General features: G+C 44.0%; 8 protein-coding genes across 8 annotated transcripts; 4 read left to right on the forward strand and 4 right to left on the reverse strand.

Moving 5' to 3' along the window:
• Window positions 1-177: 177 nt before the first annotated feature.
• Window positions 178-1059, forward strand: LOC120444900 (spaetzle-processing enzyme). The gene is made up of 3 exons (XM_039624890.1): window positions 178-242; window positions 419-555; window positions 617-1059. The coding sequence occupies exons 1-3, from the start codon at window positions 217-219 to the stop codon at window positions 1057-1059; spliced, it is 606 nt and encodes a 201-aa protein (XP_039480824.1). The 5' UTR covers window positions 178-216.
• A 10120-nt stretch (window positions 1060-11179) lies between these two features.
• Window positions 11180-11749, forward strand: LOC120446403. Its single transcript, XM_039627343.1, has 3 exons — window positions 11180-11289; window positions 11357-11550; window positions 11614-11749. Exons 1-3 carry the CDS (start codon window positions 11243-11245, stop codon window positions 11721-11723), a joined length of 351 nt encoding a protein of 116 aa, XP_039483277.1. The 5' UTR covers window positions 11180-11242; the 3' UTR covers window positions 11724-11749.
• Window positions 11750-12008: 259 nt separating this feature from the next.
• On the reverse strand, window positions 12009-13554 carry LOC120445413 (serine protease grass-like). The gene is made up of 6 exons (XM_039625827.2): window positions 13451-13554; window positions 13242-13399; window positions 12972-13185; window positions 12877-12916; window positions 12514-12707; window positions 12009-12458 (listed from the first exon to the last, which is right to left on the reverse strand). The coding sequence occupies exons 1-6, from the start codon at window positions 13545-13547 to the stop codon at window positions 12046-12048; spliced, it is 1116 nt and encodes a 371-aa protein (XP_039481761.1). The 5' UTR covers window positions 13548-13554; the 3' UTR covers window positions 12009-12045.
• A 485-nt stretch (window positions 13555-14039) lies between these two features.
• On the forward strand, window positions 14040-14289 carry LOC120445291. The gene has a single exon (XM_039625594.2). The coding sequence runs from the start codon at window positions 14058-14060 to the stop codon at window positions 14235-14237; it is 180 nt and encodes a 59-aa protein (XP_039481528.1). The 5' UTR covers window positions 14040-14057; the 3' UTR covers window positions 14238-14289.
• A 21-nt stretch (window positions 14290-14310) lies between these two features.
• Window positions 14311-15209, forward strand: LOC120445290. The gene has a single exon (XM_039625593.1). The coding sequence runs from the start codon at window positions 14782-14784 to the stop codon at window positions 14917-14919; it is 138 nt and encodes a 45-aa protein (XP_039481527.1). The 5' UTR covers window positions 14311-14781; the 3' UTR covers window positions 14920-15209.
• Window positions 15210-16062: 853 nt separating this feature from the next.
• On the reverse strand, window positions 16063-17356 carry LOC120445667 (melanization protease 1). The gene is made up of 4 exons (XM_039626215.1): window positions 17118-17356; window positions 17009-17054; window positions 16717-16895; window positions 16063-16654 (listed from the first exon to the last, which is right to left on the reverse strand). The coding sequence occupies exons 1-4, from the start codon at window positions 17335-17337 to the stop codon at window positions 16164-16166; spliced, it is 936 nt and encodes a 311-aa protein (XP_039482149.1). The 5' UTR covers window positions 17338-17356; the 3' UTR covers window positions 16063-16163.
• Window positions 17357-17710: 354 nt separating this feature from the next.
• LOC120445668 (serine protease grass) lies at window positions 17711-18861 on the reverse strand. Its single transcript, XM_039626217.1, has 4 exons — window positions 18615-18861; window positions 18457-18502; window positions 18186-18367; window positions 17711-18123 (listed from the first exon to the last, which is right to left on the reverse strand). The coding sequence occupies exons 1-4, from the start codon at window positions 18859-18861 to the stop codon at window positions 17711-17713; spliced, it is 888 nt and encodes a 295-aa protein (XP_039482151.1).
• A 248-nt stretch (window positions 18862-19109) lies between these two features.
• Window positions 19110-20173, reverse strand: LOC120445717 (coagulation factor X). The gene is made up of 4 exons (XM_039626282.1): window positions 19984-20173; window positions 19858-19900; window positions 19636-19787; window positions 19110-19568 (listed from the first exon to the last, which is right to left on the reverse strand). Exons 1-4 carry the CDS (start codon window positions 20171-20173, stop codon window positions 19126-19128), a joined length of 828 nt encoding a protein of 275 aa, XP_039482216.1. The 3' UTR covers window positions 19110-19125.
• Window positions 20174-20194: the final 21 nt, after the last annotated feature.

Raw genomic sequence — 20194 nt, forward strand, 5'->3', positions numbered from 1 at the left:
TTAAGCGGGATTAGTAATGTTGCCCATCCAGTTGGGTTTTTTCACGATCAAAATCATGTTGCTCTGGCAAGGGGCTATGTCGCAGTTCCTTGAGTCGTATTGCGGCTACCCTGGCATTACATACAAAATAATGAATGGTCAGAATGGTGAAATCATAAACAATCCTTGGATGGCATATTTATTCAAATATAATAATGAGGATGTAGTTGAGCTCGTATGCGGGGGAACTCTCATTCACAAACGTAAGACGAATAGATTAGTTCAGTTCAGCTTTCATTTCACTCTTTCCCTCACTCTTTTCCGAAGAGTTCGTTTTGAGTGCAGCCCATTGCATCTCAAAAGACCACATACTGTGAGTCCTTTTCAACATCGAAACAGAATAAAAAACATTTCTAATGTAAAATTTCGTTTGATCTAGTGGCGTGCGTCTAGGAGAACATAGTACATCAAGGTACTACGCAGTGACCAAGGCCTTTCGGAACAAGAACTTCAAAACTTATGACTACAGCAACGATATAGGGCTACTTCAAATACAACCAGAGGTGCAGTTTAATGGTAATTTGGTCACAGCCATTGTTCTGTTTAAAAAGATTATCTAACAAGTTATCTCACAAAGCTTTCATCAGACCCGTGTGCATCATCACGGATCCCACAAAAGTGCCCAATGTCAAAACCTTCCGGGCTGCCGGTTGGGGAAGAACGGAAAACGAGAAAGTTTCGAGCGTGCTGAGAACCGTAGAGTTGAACGAACTGAATGCAACCGAGTGCTACAATTTATTTGGGATGAACTTACTCGAGAGCCAGATCTGCGCAGGACATCCGAACGGGGACACCTGTGAGGGTGACTCTGGAGGTCCGTTGGTTCATCAGATGAATATGGAGGGGTCTCTGCGGTACGTGCAACTCGGAATCACAAGTTTTGGAAGGTCGGATTGCCGCAATGGAGGAGTTTATACCCGGATATCAAGCTTTATTGACTGGATTCTTATGGTGGTAAACACCTACGCGGTACGCAGTCCTCCGAAGATCCAGTTTCGAGGAGGATCTTTCGGTAAATAAAATATAAATAAATATTATATTGCCAAATTCACTGCGACTTTTATTTACATTCTACATAGCACGAGTACTATCGGTTTAAAAAAGGAAAAAACTAACCGATTGATGAGCTGTATTTTTTGGCACAAGTGAAAGCCGTAAATTGCAGTTAGAAATTTCTCATAATTCACATTTTTATTGCCGGCCGGATGGTCAAAACTTTGTCCATTTCCTAAGCGCTGAGCTGCAAAAGTAACAAGTTTTTTGGGTCCCGCTTTTGTCCAGGCTCATTACCGTATTGCGTTCCCCATCGGCTTCCCTCTTAACCTTCCAAGTGGGGCTGCCTGCCACTTGCCACTTGCCACTCGCCGCTGGCTGCTTGTTTGTGCCGCAAATGAACGGAAATGGTGAAACTTTTAATTGAAACCATAAATTTTGCGTGGTTTCTGTGCCCACGGAATTTGTCGCACTCCGCCACCCTCCAGTTTCGACTTACCTCCATTTCGGCCACCTTCGCCCTGTTAAGAAGTGCAATTAGCGCCGTCCTGAAAGAGGCCAAATCCCTGGCCTGCCTGCGTTTTTGACCAACCAACTAACCCAGCAGCCAGCCAGCCAGTCAGCCAGGTGGGATGCTCAAATTGCCCTCGTAACTTTGGCAGCTCAGCAGATCGAGATCCAGGAGATCCGGAGATTCGTTAGTTTCGCTCGACATAATCGACGGTGTATTTGTGCGCCGGAAATGGCGAATGATTAAAATGGGCGTGCCATAATTTCCGCCGTGCTGCAAACGAACGGGAAATTGTCGAGATGAGAGCTCCTAATTGAAAAGGACGAAGCCACTGAAGGACAGCTCCCGACTACAACAACAAGTTGTTGCCACAGATTCGTATCATCCACATCAGCAGCATCCCAGCATCCATCCAGCGTTCGATGGGAGCCTTTCAAAATTCAATTTCCTGCACTTAAATGGCTTGGCAGTTACTTTGGCAACAGACTTCAATGTTCTGACTGTTCAATGTTCACAATTAAGTTGGCTGATTGATCTCACGTGGGAAGGACAAACGAATTTAATTTGCTTATGTACATTTCACCCAAACAAATTTATAGTAAATTTAATTTTATATATTTTATTTTTAGGGAAAAGCATACAGCCCTATAGGTCACACTTTGAGTTAGAACATGCATTGAATTTTCCATTTGCTGACTGTGAATAGGAGATATGAATCGAATGCTGGTTGATATGGAGCACCGCGAAAATATTTGGGCCTGGCTAATATTTCAAATATCCGAGTGCCCTGCTCCGAAATTTGTGCTTTTGTGTGCCACTTTCGATATTGATTTTGTTTGGCATAAATATGGTATGTTTGCTCCTTTTTGTTGCCACTGTTGTGGCTGCCACTTCCACTCTGGTTACGTTTTTATTATTTCTTCATATTCTTTTTGCAAGTTTTTTTTTGTTTTTTTGCCTGTCGAGCAGCGCCCCTTCCGCCCCTGTGGCAATATTTTTAATTTGCCAAATGGCACAGTCAGCCAAGTGAAAGCCATACCTATACATGATACTTCGGCACGGAGTGGTTGTGGGTTTTGTGTGTGTGTGGCATGTGGCATGTGGGAAAAAAAGGAGAAACCACAGCAGGAATTTTAATAATTCTAATGCGAGCTTTGCGAGTTTGCGAGCTATGCCCGTTGTAGCAGTCACACTAAATCGATATTTCGCCTTGCCAATCGAATGATTTACGATGACAATCGAGAGACCCATTTCCGCCGGATGCAGACGTACTCCACACGCATCATCGCCTCATTAGCGGGAATCAGCGGGAGTCAGCGGAAAAACCGCAAACTTTTATGGCACACACTGGAAAATTTAATGCGCATAATTCATGGCATATTACGAACACTTCATTTTTGGCTACGCTTAAGCTTGGATGGCTGTGTTTTTGGCAATAAATTCGACGAGAATGGGAAAAATCTGAATGGGCGAGGACAAAGTTTTGTTGCTTAAGTAAACTTGAAAAGTTTCAAGACATAAAAGTTTGTTGTGAAAGTCACACGAAAGTTGAATGCAATAAATCTGCACGTTGCTGCCACCAAAGCGAACCGAAAAAGGCATCTCTCTAAAATTGTGCAATGCGCTGCCTTTTCCCCAAGCCAAATCCGTTAAAACCCGTTACCAAAAAAAAAAGAACCGAGCAGCATAAAAAGAATTCACTGCAAGCCGGGGAAAAAATCAAAAAAACAAAAAAATGGGGTGAACAAAAATTATAGTGGAGAAGGGATGAGAAAAACTTTCAGCGCATTCTTGGCTGATAAATGGGCAGTGAAATCTTGAAACACAGGCGCAGATTTCACCCAGTACGAGGAGTACTATATATAACACATTTCGTGCCACGTCACGGCCAGAACTGCAATGCAGGATGGCTCTTGACCACTCCGGCATTCCGGCCGGAATGCCAAATGGCCAGCAGCGGGAGCTGCTAGCTGAAGTGCTAATTATTATTAAGGCCAGGCCATTGCAGATGGCTCAGGTGCGTGGGCATTGGCATCGAGATGCAGGCGAAAATGTGCCACCAACTTGGCTGCTTATTAAAAACTTTCGACGACGACACATGCTAGCTGCAACTGCCTCAAACTGCCTGCCACTGCGAAGCAATCAAAAGTTGGCAACATTGCCTTAATGCCTGACAATTGAGTCGAGGCCTGGTGCCACGTTGATGGCTTTAATTTTCACGAGCCACAACGATGGCGGTAACCCAGTTAGAAAGCCAAAAGTGTCCTTGTGCCACATGCAAAATAAAAAGAAAATAAAGCCCCCGGGGAACTGCCGGCAATCTTGGCCGTAACTAGTAAGAGAGTGGATTCGTTGGGGTTGCCAGGCTTGCAGGCTGGCTTAAAACGCAGTCCATCACAGTGCTCCCCTCCTCCGTTGCCAGTCGCCACTCCTTTATGCCAGGAGGTCCCTCTTTTTATCATTATGTGGCAGCTGCGGCTTAATTGCAACGAAAGCGCACGGCTTCCTCCAGCAATTTGCAGTGCGGCCGAGACTTAATCACATGGACGATACGGCGCCACATAAACTTAATCTCTGCGTCAGGTGAGCAAAGTGCAGGACGAAACAGGAAGCACCTTTTTCCAGCTCTGTTATGAATGCCCAGCCATGCACATGCCTTTCTTAATCATTATCATTATTATTATTATTATTATCGATGCAGTTTCCTTACCCAGTTCGGAATTTACTGCGAGCTTTAAGCTGGCTGTGCTTCAACTAATTAGCCTCGTTTAAGTTACAGTTTTCGAAAGTTAAACACGCTCTCTGATGCAATTAGCAGACTTACCGAGTTTATGAAAGTTTTGCCAACACTCTTGCCGCTTTTTGCACCTAATTAATTTGCCTCTCGCAATAAGGAACTTCACAGTGACGCGAACTGTGACAGCCCGCGAAGCAGTCACAGTCACAGTCACAGTCACAGTGCCCAAAAAGGCACATTTTTAGCGTAATGTGCTGTCGAAAGAAAAAATGTAGAGCGAAAATAAAAACACAGCTTTTGAATTGATAATTTTTATGCGGTCCACCCCGTAATTGGAAAAGTTTGCCCATTTTAATTAAAACATTTAACTTAATGCAAAATGCAAAATGCAGCACAACAAAAACGAAAACATCCAAACAATGGGAAAAGTTGCGCCGGAAAAATGTGCTTGGTCGGCCAAGTGCAACGCATCGCTCATACGCCCCGTGTGCGGCACACAGCACACTGCTGGTTAATTATGAATTGCCAGTGCTGAGTGGCCGATAGTGGCTGCCATAAGCATTAAGCACATTGCTCATACGCCTCGTAAAACACTTACACTGCCCAAACGCCTCGAATAACGCTTGCAACATTACTCATACGCCCCGTATGCCACTCAATGTGTTTTGCCGTGCAAAGATGCTGGATCACAGCTCGGTTTTGGCTATGTGGCCGCATCACGGATTCCGGATTCCGGATTCCGCTCGCAGCTTATGCGATTTAGCCGACAAGACAAATAGTTCCATGTAATTTGCTTGTATGTCAAATGACTCGCATATGTCAAATGTCAAACGCTGTCCCACAGCCATTTTTCTCCATCTCAGCATTGCCTCCGCCCGCTGGTGTCGACATGTGCGAGCTGCTGGCAAAGTTTTGCAAACAATAAATTACTATTACAATGACAATTCGACCCGCAGTCGCAGTCGGGCATTTTTTACGCTTCGGTTACATTTCCGTTTCAGCTTTTTTCCGCATGTGTGAGATGCATATATCTTGTGCCACATTTTTTTTTTTGGGGAATATCACGCGAGATCAATGCGAGATCACGTTGTTCAGATTCTGCGGGATTAGCCTGTAGCCAGTGGCAGTGCCTAAAGATGTCTATAATGCCAGGAGAAGAGTGGAGGAGTGATGTCTGAAAACAAAAACAGCATTCCGGTTAGCCGGATGTCTGGCCAGCTGGCTGGATTAACACTTGAGTTCCAAGCAGAAAAGGAAAAATCCAAGGCAAATAAACCAGCAGCCCAGACACATCGACTTGCGCTAGACTGGGCAAAGAAAATATTGTTCCTGCCCCTCCGGCTAATGCCGAAATGTCAAAGCTTAAAGTAGGAGTGTCCGTAGTGTCCGTAGTGTCCGGGTCCGGGTCCGAATACGGGTAATGCTGTTGTTTTTCCTAGCCCGAGTCTTGTGTTTTAATCAGTCAGCAGACGTCAGAAGTAATTAAGTGAGCCTGGAGCAGGAGCTAGTTGCTAATTGAATGAGCTTACCTCGGCCCGTTGCCACTGCCACTCGGCATTTATTTGATTTATTAATTTGGCCAGACTTCACTGACGCAATCGATAACCTAAACGAAGTCGGACTCGATCTCTTATCCGTTCGTTTGCGGTAGTCCTTTGGCAAGCCAAAAAGGAAGTTTGCGTCAGCTTTTATTTACGCAAACCGAAACATATTAAAAATTTACGGCTCGTTTACTGCGATTTGTTCAATTAAGTCGATACGTTTCCGGAACCTCTGCCCCCCAAACCCCACTCTCCAACCCCCACTCCCATTTTGCCATCGAGGCCGTGGTCCTTTCCCCATCCTGCGGCTGCCTCCATCAAAGTTAGATGGCAACTTCAGTGTGCTTCGTCTGCTTCTCTTGGCTGCCACTTTTAATTTTCTTCAAGTTTATTTGCCGCTTTCCTGTGATTGCTTCATCCCTTTCATTCGCTAAGCCCCCCCCTTACATCTACCACCCACCTCGGTAGCTTTCCTTTTTAATTTTTATTGAATTGGCTCTTGTTACTGCTTAGACTTTGGATTGAAATTAAACGAGCGTGGTTTATGGCTGCAGTCGCCGGGAAGGAGTGAAATTTAATCAAGTTATGCACTGCTTGGTTGGCAGGGTGGCTGCCAACAAAGAAAACAAGTCTCGAGTGGCCGGCCATTGTTTAAGCCAAGGCAAAACTTTGCCAGCTCCAAACTTAATTAAAAAAAAAAAAGAATCGAAGCGTGTGGCAAATTTACAGCGCCCGGATCATTCCCTTGGGCCAATACATATCCGCTGGATAAGCACATATTTGATGGCACTGAGCCCACTGCACTGCACTATGCTGCACAAAGCTAATGATGGCCAGGACCGCGAAATTGCGCGTAACTTGGCATAATATTGACCAATATGGCTAATTGCGTATACGCCGTGCTGGACTCGAGTGCAGCAACTGACTGCCGACCGCAAACAGGCAAACACACGTGAAGCAACCGCTACAAAAGCGAAGCCGTGCACATCAACGTAATAATTGTAATAATACAGATGCCGACACTTGCGGACAACAACTGCGTACTGGCACACAGCCAGGCAGCAGGTCAACAAGTAAGTAAGTATGTACCTTATATATGTATGTGTACGTGTGCACAAGTGCAACATCTCCATCATCGGCATCATCATCGTCGTGGTCGGAGGTTGCAGGTCGGCAGGTTGGCAGGTCGGAGGTCGGAGGTCGCCAGTCCTGCGCTTGATAATGCTGTTGCGTCAGGAAACTTGAAATGAATTTGCATAAACTTCGGGCCCCGTCGTCCTGAGTCCCAAATTGAAATATGCCAGGCTGCCAAAACAAAAGCCAACGAACGGCAGCAGCAGGAGAAGCGGCAGCAGGTAAAGGAGAGCCACTCCACGTCCTTCGTCCTTCGTCCTGCGGCCTGTCGACAAGGGTTAAGAAATAGGTTTTAGGGTTGCCACGTTGGCAAGCTGACTTTATTTGCAATATGGAAATATTTTTCATTACCTTGTCTCCAACGGAACCCCAGTTTAGTGCCCCATCCCCCAACTCTGTTCCATGTCAATCGCTGGCTGTCAAGACGCTGGAACTCGTATCTGCACTGCTTGTGGTTCCAGCATGCGGACGTAGATACGGATGTGTATGCGGATGCGGATGTGGATGCGGATGAGGATGGGGTTGCGGCGCTTGTCTTGGCATATTTTATGGCAATATTTTTGATATTCCCTGTTAGTCGCTCAACCACTTATATGCCAATTTCGCAGCCAAACTCGGGTGAAGTGAATTGAAGCGTAGCTAAATCTTCTTGTGTCTGGGCTTTAACTTCTAGCAAACAAAGGACAGTTTAATCCATACTCAGCACTACTCAGTCAAATTTTGCATAAATGTGATGTGAAATATAAAAGTAAAATCATATAAAAGTAAAATCAGCACCATAACTATTAAAACCCAAGCATTCCATAGATTTCTACATGCATTTTTCTGAGCTCAAAGGTAATGCTAACACGGAAATGATGATGGGATATAATATGAATAATTATTAAAACTATGAGTATGTGAATATACTTGAAGTAGCATAATTAAATCAAATCGTGGACACATAATTGCACCCATACCTTGTACGTCCTTTTACTGAATACTACTTACTTCGAGCACTTCAAGCAGCGGTGACCATATGCCAACCCATCGATCCCGCTTAATGACCACTCGACCTGAACTGACTGCACTCGAAGTGCCCTTGCTGTTGGCTCCACTGACAGCTGCGGATGTGGATATGCGGATGTGCGGATATGCGAATATGTGTCGAGAGGGCTGGGAGCGAAAGTCACCGAGGCTGGTCCAACAATTGAGCCATTGAGTACCGATAAAGTCATTCCCGGAGCATTCGCATATATGCACTATACTCTGGATTCCAGATATAATCGTATGTACATATGTACATATCCATGCATACGTGCGGCATTAGTGGTAATCCTAGTTTGCCAGATTGTGCTTATGCCACTCGTTTAAATTGAATTGCCACGGCGCTGCGCCAGCGACTTTTAATGCGTTCCATGCAAATAGAGGCGCTCCTTCAGCGCCAACAGCCGGGCACGGACAACAATTACGCGCATTATCCTTTCGACTGGACTCGGACACGGACACGGATCCGGACACGAATCCGGATCCGGACGATAACACGGCGTTTGCTTAAACAAGCATAAATGCGAAGCGCTAAAAGGACACTAACAGCGAAACGGAAGCGAAACTGTTTAATCCGCTAGTCGCAGGATCAATGCTCTATAAATATTCAAAAGGTAAATTAAATTTAAAAAATATGTATATGATTCCCAGACAAAATCTCTTTGTAACACAATTAATTTGGTATTATATAAAATTTATGATAAGATGTTCTGCATCCTGAATAATGCTTGTTGTACAATACACCCAAAATGCAATAAGTATTAAAATTTTAAAAATTATATTAGAAGAATTACCTTAGAGTGGCTTCTAAATCATGAGACCCCGCATGTGGCAGCGCATAAATGCTCTGAAATTTTAATTTGGCTAAGTAGCAGCCAGTGACAGACAGCGGCACTGGGATGCGAATACCTTGTTAGCGGACAGCACTCGGATTCGACCCAGAGATACCCCGCAATCCCCAGCGAATTAAATGCCCTTGCACTTCATTCCGTGGCCCAGAATGACCCAAACCCTCAGCGCCCTGCTACCCTGCTTAGCTCGAAAAAACGCTAATTTAATTTTAACTTTGTGCATCCTTTCCTCGGACCTTCTGCAGGACCTTCCCCGCTGCCTGGCCGTATATATGTATGTATGTATGTACATAGTACACTGCCCACTCCAACCGCCTTGTGTTTGATTTCGCTGTCAGCGTCTTTGGCACACTTTTGCAGCGCATTAGAGGGCTCAACTTTGCGGGGAGTGGGACGGAAAGTTAAAGTCAGAAACGGAGACGGTATAGAAAAAATACAAAAAGAAAAAAATGAATCTCGAAGCGGACGCGAAAGAGTAAAAGTAAAATATTTGTCCTGCCACGGCCATTGCAAGTGAGCAGCGCTGATTGCGGCACTAAAACGAAACGGGTTCTTGTGCGGCGATAAGATTTTCACCATCACCATCACCATCACCATCATCCGACTGTCGACTGCCAACTGGCAACTGCCCTTTTCATTGGACTGCCAAGTTAATCGGTGCGAAGTTTGGCCATCCCCGTCTAATGTGCTTGGCCAAACTTTTGGGCCCGGCTCAAAGGCAGTTGGCACCTCGGACCGCTTTCAGTTATTTACGCAGCGTCGCCTGAACCTGACAATCAGCAGCAATTTGCCGCAGCTCCTGGAATCCGCACTCCAGTCCCGTCCACATCCACATCCACATCCACATCCGCATCCGAATTCTTATTCTTATTCAGAAAGCATCCGATAAGCATAACAGTTGTCGTCGTGCCGCCGGCTTACACCTTGGAATCCGATTTTTAGGGTGGCTTCAGCGGCAGTGATGAGCAAATAAGCTTTTAAATAAAATAAGATATGTAATTACTTGTTAAATATTCCTATTTATTAAGCTCATTTATAATTTTATATTATATAAAAAAGATTTAAGTATTAAGTACTTCTAATCCGAGAGTAATTATAGTTGGATTTGTAATTAGTGAATCTAAAGCACATATCCTTCTATAGTAAGGATATATAAGGGGTGGTATTTCCAGCAAACAAAAAGGACATATTGGCACCTCTGGTGGCTTCGCTGTTTTCAGTGGGTGGCTGCTGCCAACAAATCGTCGCCAGATGGCGGCGACAATAAAACGTTTTACAATGTAACCAAGGCGACGACAAGGAGCAGGATCCATGTGGCCATGTGGCCATGTGTGGACAACAATGTGCAACAAAGTTCATAATTGTTTATGGCGACGGCTTCGATTTGATTTTTATGTCTTCGGGGCTTGGGGCAGTGATTGAGTGTTGGTCCGGCGATAACTAAGCCAAAGGGAAAAAGTTGTAACTGCTAGCAATCAACTTATTTAAAGAACCCTTAGAGTTTTTAAATCCAGTAGCAATTAAATAAAACACTATAGAAATATATTTGCAAACTCTCAAAACCATTTAAAATTTAAATACGTGCATGAAATGGGACTTTAAGTTCACCCTCATGCATCTGCGGCTCTAAAGGTATTACATTCTGGCACATAAGTTGCTTTTCGTTTTCTATTTGGCTTAATGGCATAGAAACATTAGGGATGAAATTTCAGACTATAATATTCCCCAACCCGTGAGCCCCTCCCGCGCCCCAAAACCCCGCCAGTCCGTTGGCTTCATTATATTGAAACTTTGACGTCGTTATTTTGCATAATTTACAGCTCGCTTGAATGCAGCAGCCAAGTATATTTCTATAACTACGCCGGAGATGGGCGGAAAATGCTGGGGGAAACTGTGAAAACTGCGCGTGTCGGTTGTCAACGCTACCTTCGCACATGCGAACCATGCGAACCATGCGAAACGTGAACTTCGAGACATCGAGTTAATGATTCGCACTTGTTCGCCCCTGCCACGCCCCCTGCGACATTTGTGAGGCAGTAATGAAGTTGATTTATTACATTACACGACTTCCCGGGATCTTCGATTTCGTCGAATGCGTCGATTTCCCCAGCTCAAAGCACACAGAGCATTGAACTCTGCAAAGGAAATAGATACGAAAATAGACGCATTGTGACTGCAGAAGTAGCCACTGAAAGTAGAACTGAAACATCTGTTCCGCTGGTTCCGCCGGATCGAACCATTTCCTAGATGTCCTATAAATAGACAATGTGATGCCCTAACTCCAAACTGAGACACGCGTCTGCGTTCGTCAGCCGTCTAAGGTCTAAATTTAGAATGTGGAGAAGTAGGGCCCGCCAGCCACCCAAAAATATTTGTGTGGAGCTCCAACTTTAGTTGCTACAGGAGCGCCATGGAGTGCAGAGCTGTTCCCATTCTCCCCACCTACTCACAAGCCTGGTTCGTAGTGCTGCACAGTGTCGCCAAAGTAAACGCAATCTTATTGTTAGATATTATCATTTAACAGTGGTACTTCTATGCCCCGGAAACCCTCGCTCTGCCGCACTCTCTTCGACTACGGACCTCTGAATGATCCGGTGATCATACTCATCACACTAGCCGTCGTAGTTGGATCCTTTTGCCTGCTCAGCGGTTTCATACTGCTCTGCGTTGTGTCGAAAGCCTGGCAGGATGAGACTTCCGAGGCCATTCTTCTGATGGGTGAGTACTTAAAACAATAGTAACTCAAATGAATAGTTCCCATGCTAAACTTTCGCTTTCCAGCGATTGGCTTCTTTATCACGGCCTTGTCCTGCGTATCGTGGAAACTGACGCGAGCTCAGCGAATTTCCCAACTGGTGGATGTCCTCGGCGTAGATACCCAAACGCTTTAGCTTAAAAGTAACTACAGTGAAACATTTAAAAAATACGAAGATGCCATTAATTCCAATATACCTGATAAGGCCAAAATAAGGACTACTGCGGAGTAACAATGATCTTAAGTTGTTTTTCCTATTTGCTTATGTTAAAGTATATGTACCGACATTATCTTATCAATGTGGCCTATTTAATAATCTCCTTTGCGTTATAAATAACTTGAGAGTAGACATAACAAGAAATTAACCAAATCGAAGTAAGGCAATAAAAGTGATACTTTATTATATTACTGTCTATATATACTATATATATTACTATATATTTAGTTATCTTGCCCAGTTAGGACTTTATATTCTGGGTTATCCATGGAACAAACCTAGTAACGTCCGTGTAAATGGCTGAAGATCCCTGGCCGCAGTACATGGGTCCCTTGCTAACGATGCCTGTCTGGACGAATCGCTGTTGCCCAAGGTAAAGATACGGATACAATAGCGGTCCGCCGGAATCGCCCTGGCAGCTGTCCCGTTGGAAGGCACTGACACACAGTTGATTGGCGATCAGTATTGTAGTGTTCCGACCCACGGAGCATTGATCGAGATTTAGCCGGGTCACGTCGCCCTCCCTGGGCACATCGGATAGCACATTCTGCTCGTCGATACCCCAGCCGGTGACCTTTTGGTTTGGTCTTCGTTTGTCCCAGATGCTCTGCCTAACCTCCTCGTACAGCGGCAAGCATATGGGTTTAACAAACTCTGCAGTTCGGAAGTCGTTATATCAGGGTTCAGATGGGGGGAGTAGGGAACTCACGGCTGAACTCTATCGATCTTGCCAGGCGGAGAAGCGCTATGTCGTAGTGAAGCGTTTTGGCGTGGTATCCCTCGTGGACAACGGATTCTTGGATAGGCACATCCTGGTAAGGAGGCAGGCAGATTTCTCTTGTGGCATAGGTCTTGCAATCTCGCTCCGTGGAGATTCTGTGCTCCCCAACTCGAACTGAATACCTGTGAAATGAGTCAATATAAATTATATGTATTACTGTACCGTTTTATGTTATAAGTAACTATAATTTCCACTTTATGTCATCAGGGTAAACACAGCTACTTGTGTTTATTTTTATTTTTTTATCTTGTATCTGTGTTTTTTTTCACACTCCAGTTTAGTAATACTTACAATGATTCCATCACGCAATGGGCGGCTGTCAGGACGTAGCCTATTCAATCATAATATTAACAAATACTTTAATTTTTGGTGTTCTAAGTACGTACGTGGTGTAATCAACGTGCCACCGCACGCAAAGGATATCCGCTTATTAGAGTCAGATATATTGAATTGGAGCAAAGCCATCCAAGGTCGAGATCCCATTAGGATCTCATTTCCTCCGGTGACCTTCTGATCCCCGAATTCGCCACACGAACTCTCACTGGCCTTCAGCAGCTCCAAGCCCGACTCATTGATGGATTCCTCACAGCAGACGATTCTCTGTGGAAGACTGTAATCTCCTTTACTGTATCTCCTTTTTTTGAATGAGCACTCACTCTGGAATTTGCCGAGCAAAGGGCATTCCTCTTTATTTCCAAGTCCTTGGCGGTCAGCTGGTCCTTTGGCTTCGAAACTATTGCCGCGATGTACTGACAATTTTTGTAGTTTACGCATTTTCCTGGCTTCTGATCGTAGGTAGTGCAGTATGCAGGATCTTGGGGAGGGAAAGGTTACTACAGGTCACCCTCCATCAGCTGGCACTTACAGGGCTTCTCCGTTTGGTTTCCCAATGAATCTGCTTGCCCGGATTGCTGTCCCAGTTGAAGGCATAATGCCAGGAGCAGCAATCGCAGAAGCGTCATTGCGCCACCAAGCTTATAAGTGAACTGAATACAGAAGACAGTTCAGCTTTTGAGGCATCTCTGTGGGTTATCTGGTTGCAGGCCAAATAGCGAGATTACATTTTACAGAGAAACAAATAATAAATAAATATTTTTAAATATTAATTAAAAATAAATGGAGCTGGTAATACACTAATTTTCTACTACAATTCGCGGGCATTAATCTTAAAATACAAGTACTAGTATCTCAAAGCGACCTATTTTAAATATTTATGAATACATTTCTTTCAATGAAAGAAGATAAGATTTGCTCTTCAGCCATGTTACCTAGCATGCTGTGGTTCTCAGTTAAATCCAAGTAATCCAAACTGCGAATCGTGAGTAACCAGAACTCGATCCTCACTCCATTCTGCTCACAAAGACATGACCTACCCCTCGGCATCTGGAGGCGCGAAGAAAATGCAGCTGCCTCTGTTTACCTGAGATCATCTCATCCTTGATCCTCAGTCCGAAACGAGAACTCATCGAGAGATGCCGCACTTGCAGAACATCGAGCGGGATTTTCCCCTTAACTGGACCTTGAATCCCATTCGGATCTCGAGTAGTCTCGCCGTAAATACTCTTTCTCTATATCGAAAGATTTCGCACAACATGTGGCGCTGTTGCACCCAATTTTGCCACAGTCCCAAGTTCCAGCGATATGTTAGGTGAGCTTGGCTACAATGATATATGTGCATATAGAACAAGGGTCTCTACCTAAATCGATTCTTTCAGATTCCTGGAGTCCAGTCTCTGTCAGTTCTAAAGAGCAATGATCTAAGAAAATGCGCCATCGCCACGTCTTTCAATTGATTGCTTCTGATTTGCAATCTTGGCACGTTGACGATGCCAAAATGTGTTAGTTGAATTCATTATAGCGAAACGCACAGAGGCAGTCAACGATCTCGTTCTGAGAGGAGTATTTGCTTTGTTCCGACTGCAGAGTGCAGAAAAAATTACATTCTGTGTCCATGTAAAGTGATCATAACGCACTTGGGATTGGGGCATTTCCAAATCGGCGGCTGGGAAACTACCCTTACCGCAGATATTCCACATTACAGCCGCCAACTGGGGGAAAACACATCACTTGCAGCTGCAATAAATTCAGCGTGCTATCAAGCCGAGCGTTCAGTATCGTTCCAAAGCCAGACGCGTAAAGATTCCTGATTTCTACGCCCCAATCCAGTACCAGTAACCAGTCGACGAGCATCGAAACATGGAGCACATTCAATTTGTTGGCAAAGCCTTCAGAGCCGTTATCGTCGGCACTCTGCTGCTCCTGATGACCGCCATTTACCGGGAGGACAACAACTCCGGCTCCCACTACATCCACCCAAGGCACGCCATGCAGTAGCTCCACCGTGCTCCATCTCTTTGGAGATCGATATACCCTAGTCCGATGCAATCAAATCGCTCAAAAAGACGCCAGAATAACCGGTTATATGCCGGTTCGACGATATAAAGCCATATCAACTAACGTTAAGTTTTAAAACATTATTTATGTTCAACTCATCCCCTTGGAAAATAGGCTAACTTATCTAACTAACATACGTGCTATTATGTTAACACCTATAAAGAATATATATTATTAGTTATAGAATATTAAATGCAATGTATTAAATGAGCACACATTAAGAGTATCAATTGAATTGTTTATTTTTTGCATTTAGCTTATCTTGAGCTCGAGATCGGAAGGGGGTGAGCGGTGTGAAATATCGATTAGCAAGCTATTTGCACTCTCCGCAAAACGGGTTGCAATTTCATGCGATCCGAACTTGTTTATAAAAAACATTTATAATTGACACGAGTGGGCCAATTTCCAGCGACTTGCACACGAATATCATTCTTTATCCCTGACATACACTAGAAGCTGACCTGAGCTAATATCAGCAATCACGTTTTTGTTATTAGAACAAGTGTTTTGAGGCAACACATTTTCGTGCAAAACAGCTACAACTGATATAAAGAACATTGGAACCTACGACTTTATCTTCCGGCATTCAAATATTTCAATAAATTATTTTAAAGATGTATAAAAAAAATCAACAGGTTTCAATTATAGTACATTTACAACAACACATTTCAATCATTTTTCAATCTACGCAGCTATGCAAGTATCATCGTAATTTTACATTACCTGCGCTTAGCCTGGTTTTCAACCAACAATGTAGAATCGAACATTTTCTACATTCAATGTCACAAAACTTTCAGAGTTTAAATGGATTCAGTATTTTCCTCTTTCTTAAGCTGGAGATTCTTAAAATGGAGATTAAGACCTATGATTTAACCCTAAAAATGGGAATCTTTTAAAATCTTTTTCTTAAATACTCAATAAGATTAGGGGATAAGGATAGCCGAGTCAATCGAGCCAATTCCGTCTGTCTGTCCAGGATTAAGAACACCGATTCAAGTGATGCTGATTAATGGGTATCTTACACTTGAGCTTGTTTAGCTTTGAACATTTTAATCAATCAGTACATACATATATAAGTGAAGTAATAAATTGTAATCAGTCATATTAGAACACCATCATCATTACATTTCCACTGTCTGAATAAAATAGAGCTACCAATAAACAGCCTTACAATTGATATGACATTATACCGGGTTATAAAACTCTGCAGTTTCATCGTACCCTTCTGTCATATGAGGGTCCATATCTGCTGAGGGTCCATGTTGCCGAACCACCCGTTTGATCCAGCTAGCATAGCTTGAGAGATCCGTGAGTATGCCGGAGTCTTCACACTTGCCCTTCGCCCAGCTGGCGATGCCCAGCTGCACCATGCGGTCTGAGTTATTGTGCCACATTATCCGGGTCTGCGGTGCCCCGGAGTCGCTGCTGCACAGGTGGCTCATCTTGCTGCCGGCGCACATCTGGCCGTACGTCGTGTTTCTGCCATAGATCTCTAAGCATATATCTGTGTTGCTCGGTTTTTGGGGGTGGTGGCGTTCGATGTCGATGGTCTGGAGAACTTTGCTCGTTGCGTTTGGGGCGGTCTCTCGCCAAATGGTGGCAGTAAACCAGGTGAACTTCTCAATCAGTTCCTCCCATCGGTTGCTTGCGAAAATGCAAATGGGACGTATTTGAACTGCATAGTGAGGATGCATTGATATTAAGAAAATGTTGTACACTTTTTCTAACTTGACTCACGTGAGTACTCCACCCTTCTGCCCAGTCGCAGCATGCCGATGTCGTTGGTTTGGTTATCCGCATTGTAAGACTTATGCCTGAAGCCCATGTCCACATCGTACTCCTGGTGGGCTTCCTGGCACCTGTGGTTGACGCAGTCCAGCTTGGTTCCCGTATTGTACTCTCCCAGGCGAACGGTTCTTTGGGAAAATGATTTCATTAGATTCACGCTTGGTATAATCGCAAGATTTCAATTGAATTGAAATTCCAATTGAACTGTTTAGTGCGAAATATATTTTAAGTGAGTAATTACATTTGCAAGTCGTCCGGAACACAGTGAGCTGCCGTTAGGACGAACCCTGAAACAGAATCGAATAATATATGTATGCATGACAAGTAGCTCATTTGCTACACTTGCTTACAGTGATTAACTAAAGTGCCAGCGCAGTGGTATCCCTTGGGAGTTTCCAAGTAGGCCATCCACGGATGCTGCATCAGCTTTGCATCTACACTTCGTTGGCTTATCCTATGGGCGACACCGCAATCCTCTTCCAGGAGCAATTGAAATCCTTGGACGCGAAGCCAGAGGCAGCCGAGCACTGCGATTCCAATGATGGAGCTGCTCATTGTGCGGAGGGTCATTTTCAAATACTGATTATGTGTGGAGCTACTGCAGATTTATTCGCTTCTGAGTGTGGGGCTCTTATCGCGGATGCTATTCGGGGAATTACCATGAGCACATGAAAAGCAAAAGTAAACATTCAAGCTTTTGATATTAAAGTTCTCATTTGATTTTAATTGACCTTAGAATCTTACTTTATTCAAGTCAATTTTACGTCATTTTGAATTAACAAGAGAATTTTTAAAACCATAAAGCTTAATCGTATCTAGGATGCTATTTTTGTGATCTAATATACGATATGCCCTTTAAAAGGGTATACTAGATTCGTTGTTTATTTTTTATGTATTTCAATACAATAAATAATCCAATCTGTGATTTTTTTACGGATTTCATTCACCGACCATACCACTCCACTACTTTCCTGATCCATTTGCCATAACGAGTTACGTCCGTGAGAATGCTGACTTTGCTGCAATTCTTATTCGTGTAGCTGGCGATGCCGAGCTGGACGAACCGCTCGATGCCGTACACCGTGGCGTTCCGACCTTGGGGCCCACCAGAGTCTCCATTACACAGGTTGCCGTCATCGTTCCCCACACAGATCTGTTTGGGAGTCAAGTGCTGTCGAAAGGCTTTGACACAATCAGCCTTTGGTCGGCGGTTGATGTCCAGTTCGAGGAGAACGCGGGACGCGAATTTCGCATCCCCAGATGTGCGTCCCCAGCCGGTGGCCTTAAACCAGGTTATTTCATCCACGTACGGCTGTATATCACTATTGACGATAATGCAGATGGGTTGGATGTGAACTGCAAGCGAAAGACACATCACGATAATTAAACGTTTCCATTTTAATATCCGCACAACCCACGCGTGTACTCAACCTTCCTCTCGAGCCGCAGCATTCCGATGTCATTGGTGTAGTCCTTGTCATTGTATAACCGGTGCCTGAAGAGCATGTCCACCTTGTAATCCTGCACGGGATCCAAGCACCTGTTGTTGTTGTCGCAGTCTATATCGGTGTCTCTGTTGTATTCGCCCAAGCGAGCAATTCTAAAATAAATACGTTTACTGAGCGCTATTTGAAATCTTTTTCTCGTTTTTCACTACCAAAATAGTGCTTTTGGCACTTTTCCACTTACACTGGAGCTCCGTCGGAAATGCAATGACCCGCCGTCAAGACAAACCCTGTAAAGAAAACCATATTAAAACACCTTAATACAATGGAATAATTTTAAATTATATATATACGAGTATATATATAAATAATAATTAGGAACGATATTTTGAGTAAACGAACAGTGATTAAGAAGCGATCCGGCGCAAAAAAAAATTTTGCGTTGGTGCAAGAGGGCTATCCACGGATATCCTCCAAATTCCGCGGGTTTGCCATTTGCGATTTTCAGGTTTATTTGAGGCACCACTCCGCACCACTCCTCCAAGAGTAGTGGCGAAGATCCTTGGACTCGAAGGAACAAACACGCGAATACAGCCAAACCAGCAATAGCACTCCTCAATTTGCAACTCATCATTTCGCGACAAGGCATACTCACATACTGAAATCACCAAGACCAGGGCGCAGTTTTTGGAACATTCAACCTTATCGCTAGTTTTGTTTTTCGCTAAATGTTTCATTACTTAAACATTTTTGAAAAACCCATTTTGTTTTACAGAAATCGTCTCGTTCAAACAAATCCCTGCTTAAATGAAACTTTGTAGTATAAATTGTAATATTAAGAAAATCCCACAACTTTTGGAAATATATTTTCATTTATTATTTATATCTGTGGCGTTAATAAAGTTTTGCGAAATTAGAAGCTTATCTTAACATTATCGCCTACAACGTAAGTCTTTTTAGGCTTATAGACGTACGAATTACTGAACAGTGACACCACATCCTGGATCCACCAGTAGAAGCTCATCACGTCGGTGTAGCCCTGCGCCTCCTGGCAATCCATATCGCTCTCAGTAGCAATGCCGAACTGCACGTACAGATTTTTGTGCATATACCTAAAGTTCTGGATCAGTGGCGAGCCCATGAGACCGTCGCAGGACTCCAAATCGCCCGAGTGGCCAGCACAAAACTGGGTGTACAAGTCTAAGTTAGTGCACCTCCCCTGCTTACGCTGGATGGCAATGAGTCCGAACTCCTTGGTGAGGTACTCATCCCTGTCCAGTGTCCAGGCATTTCCGATCAATGCTGCCGATGTCTGCTGCCGCGGGTCAATGATAATGCAAATCGGCATAATGTATGCTGTGTGTGAGAAAAGAAAACTCGTAGTAAGGAAAGAATTGAATGCTCTAACTAAACAAACACACACGTTTAAGCTGCACTCTTTGGGTCAGTTTCAGCAGACCGATGTTATTGGCTAGCGATTCATTATTGAAAAGTCGATATCTCAGAGACATTTGAACCAAGTGATCCTCCGCGATCTCAGTGGCATATCTGCCATATTCCCCCAAGCGAACGTGGCTGTGAGTACACGAATTAGTTTTAACTTCTATTTGAGTTTGGTTTACTTCTAGAATGGGAAATTACTTACACCTCGTTTTCTCTAATACAGCTCGCTGCAGTCAGTATGAATGCTAGAAAGAAATGTATTGATATTTAAATGTTAAGGAGTTTAGTTCCCGTGCCATAGTCCTTAGTGTATAGTGGCAGTATATACCATCAGTTATCAGTGTTCCGGCGCAAAAGATGGTTCCATTCTCGTGCAGTAGTGCTGTCCACGGACCCACAGACGCGGAAAAATCTTTGCGCTGTTCACCACATTTCTTGTGAAGATAATGCGCCGATCCCGAGTTGGAACATAAAACAAGCAGACTGGCGAGCAACGCGATTGCTAATGTGGTGTTCATTACGATCGAATCAGCGAGTTC

This window comes from Drosophila santomea, chromosome 2R, assembly GCF_016746245.2.
Source record: "Drosophila santomea strain STO CAGO 1482 chromosome 2R, Prin_Dsan_1.1, whole genome shotgun sequence".
In the NCBI taxonomy this organism is placed as follows: domain Eukaryota; kingdom Metazoa; phylum Arthropoda; class Insecta; order Diptera; family Drosophilidae; genus Drosophila; species Drosophila santomea.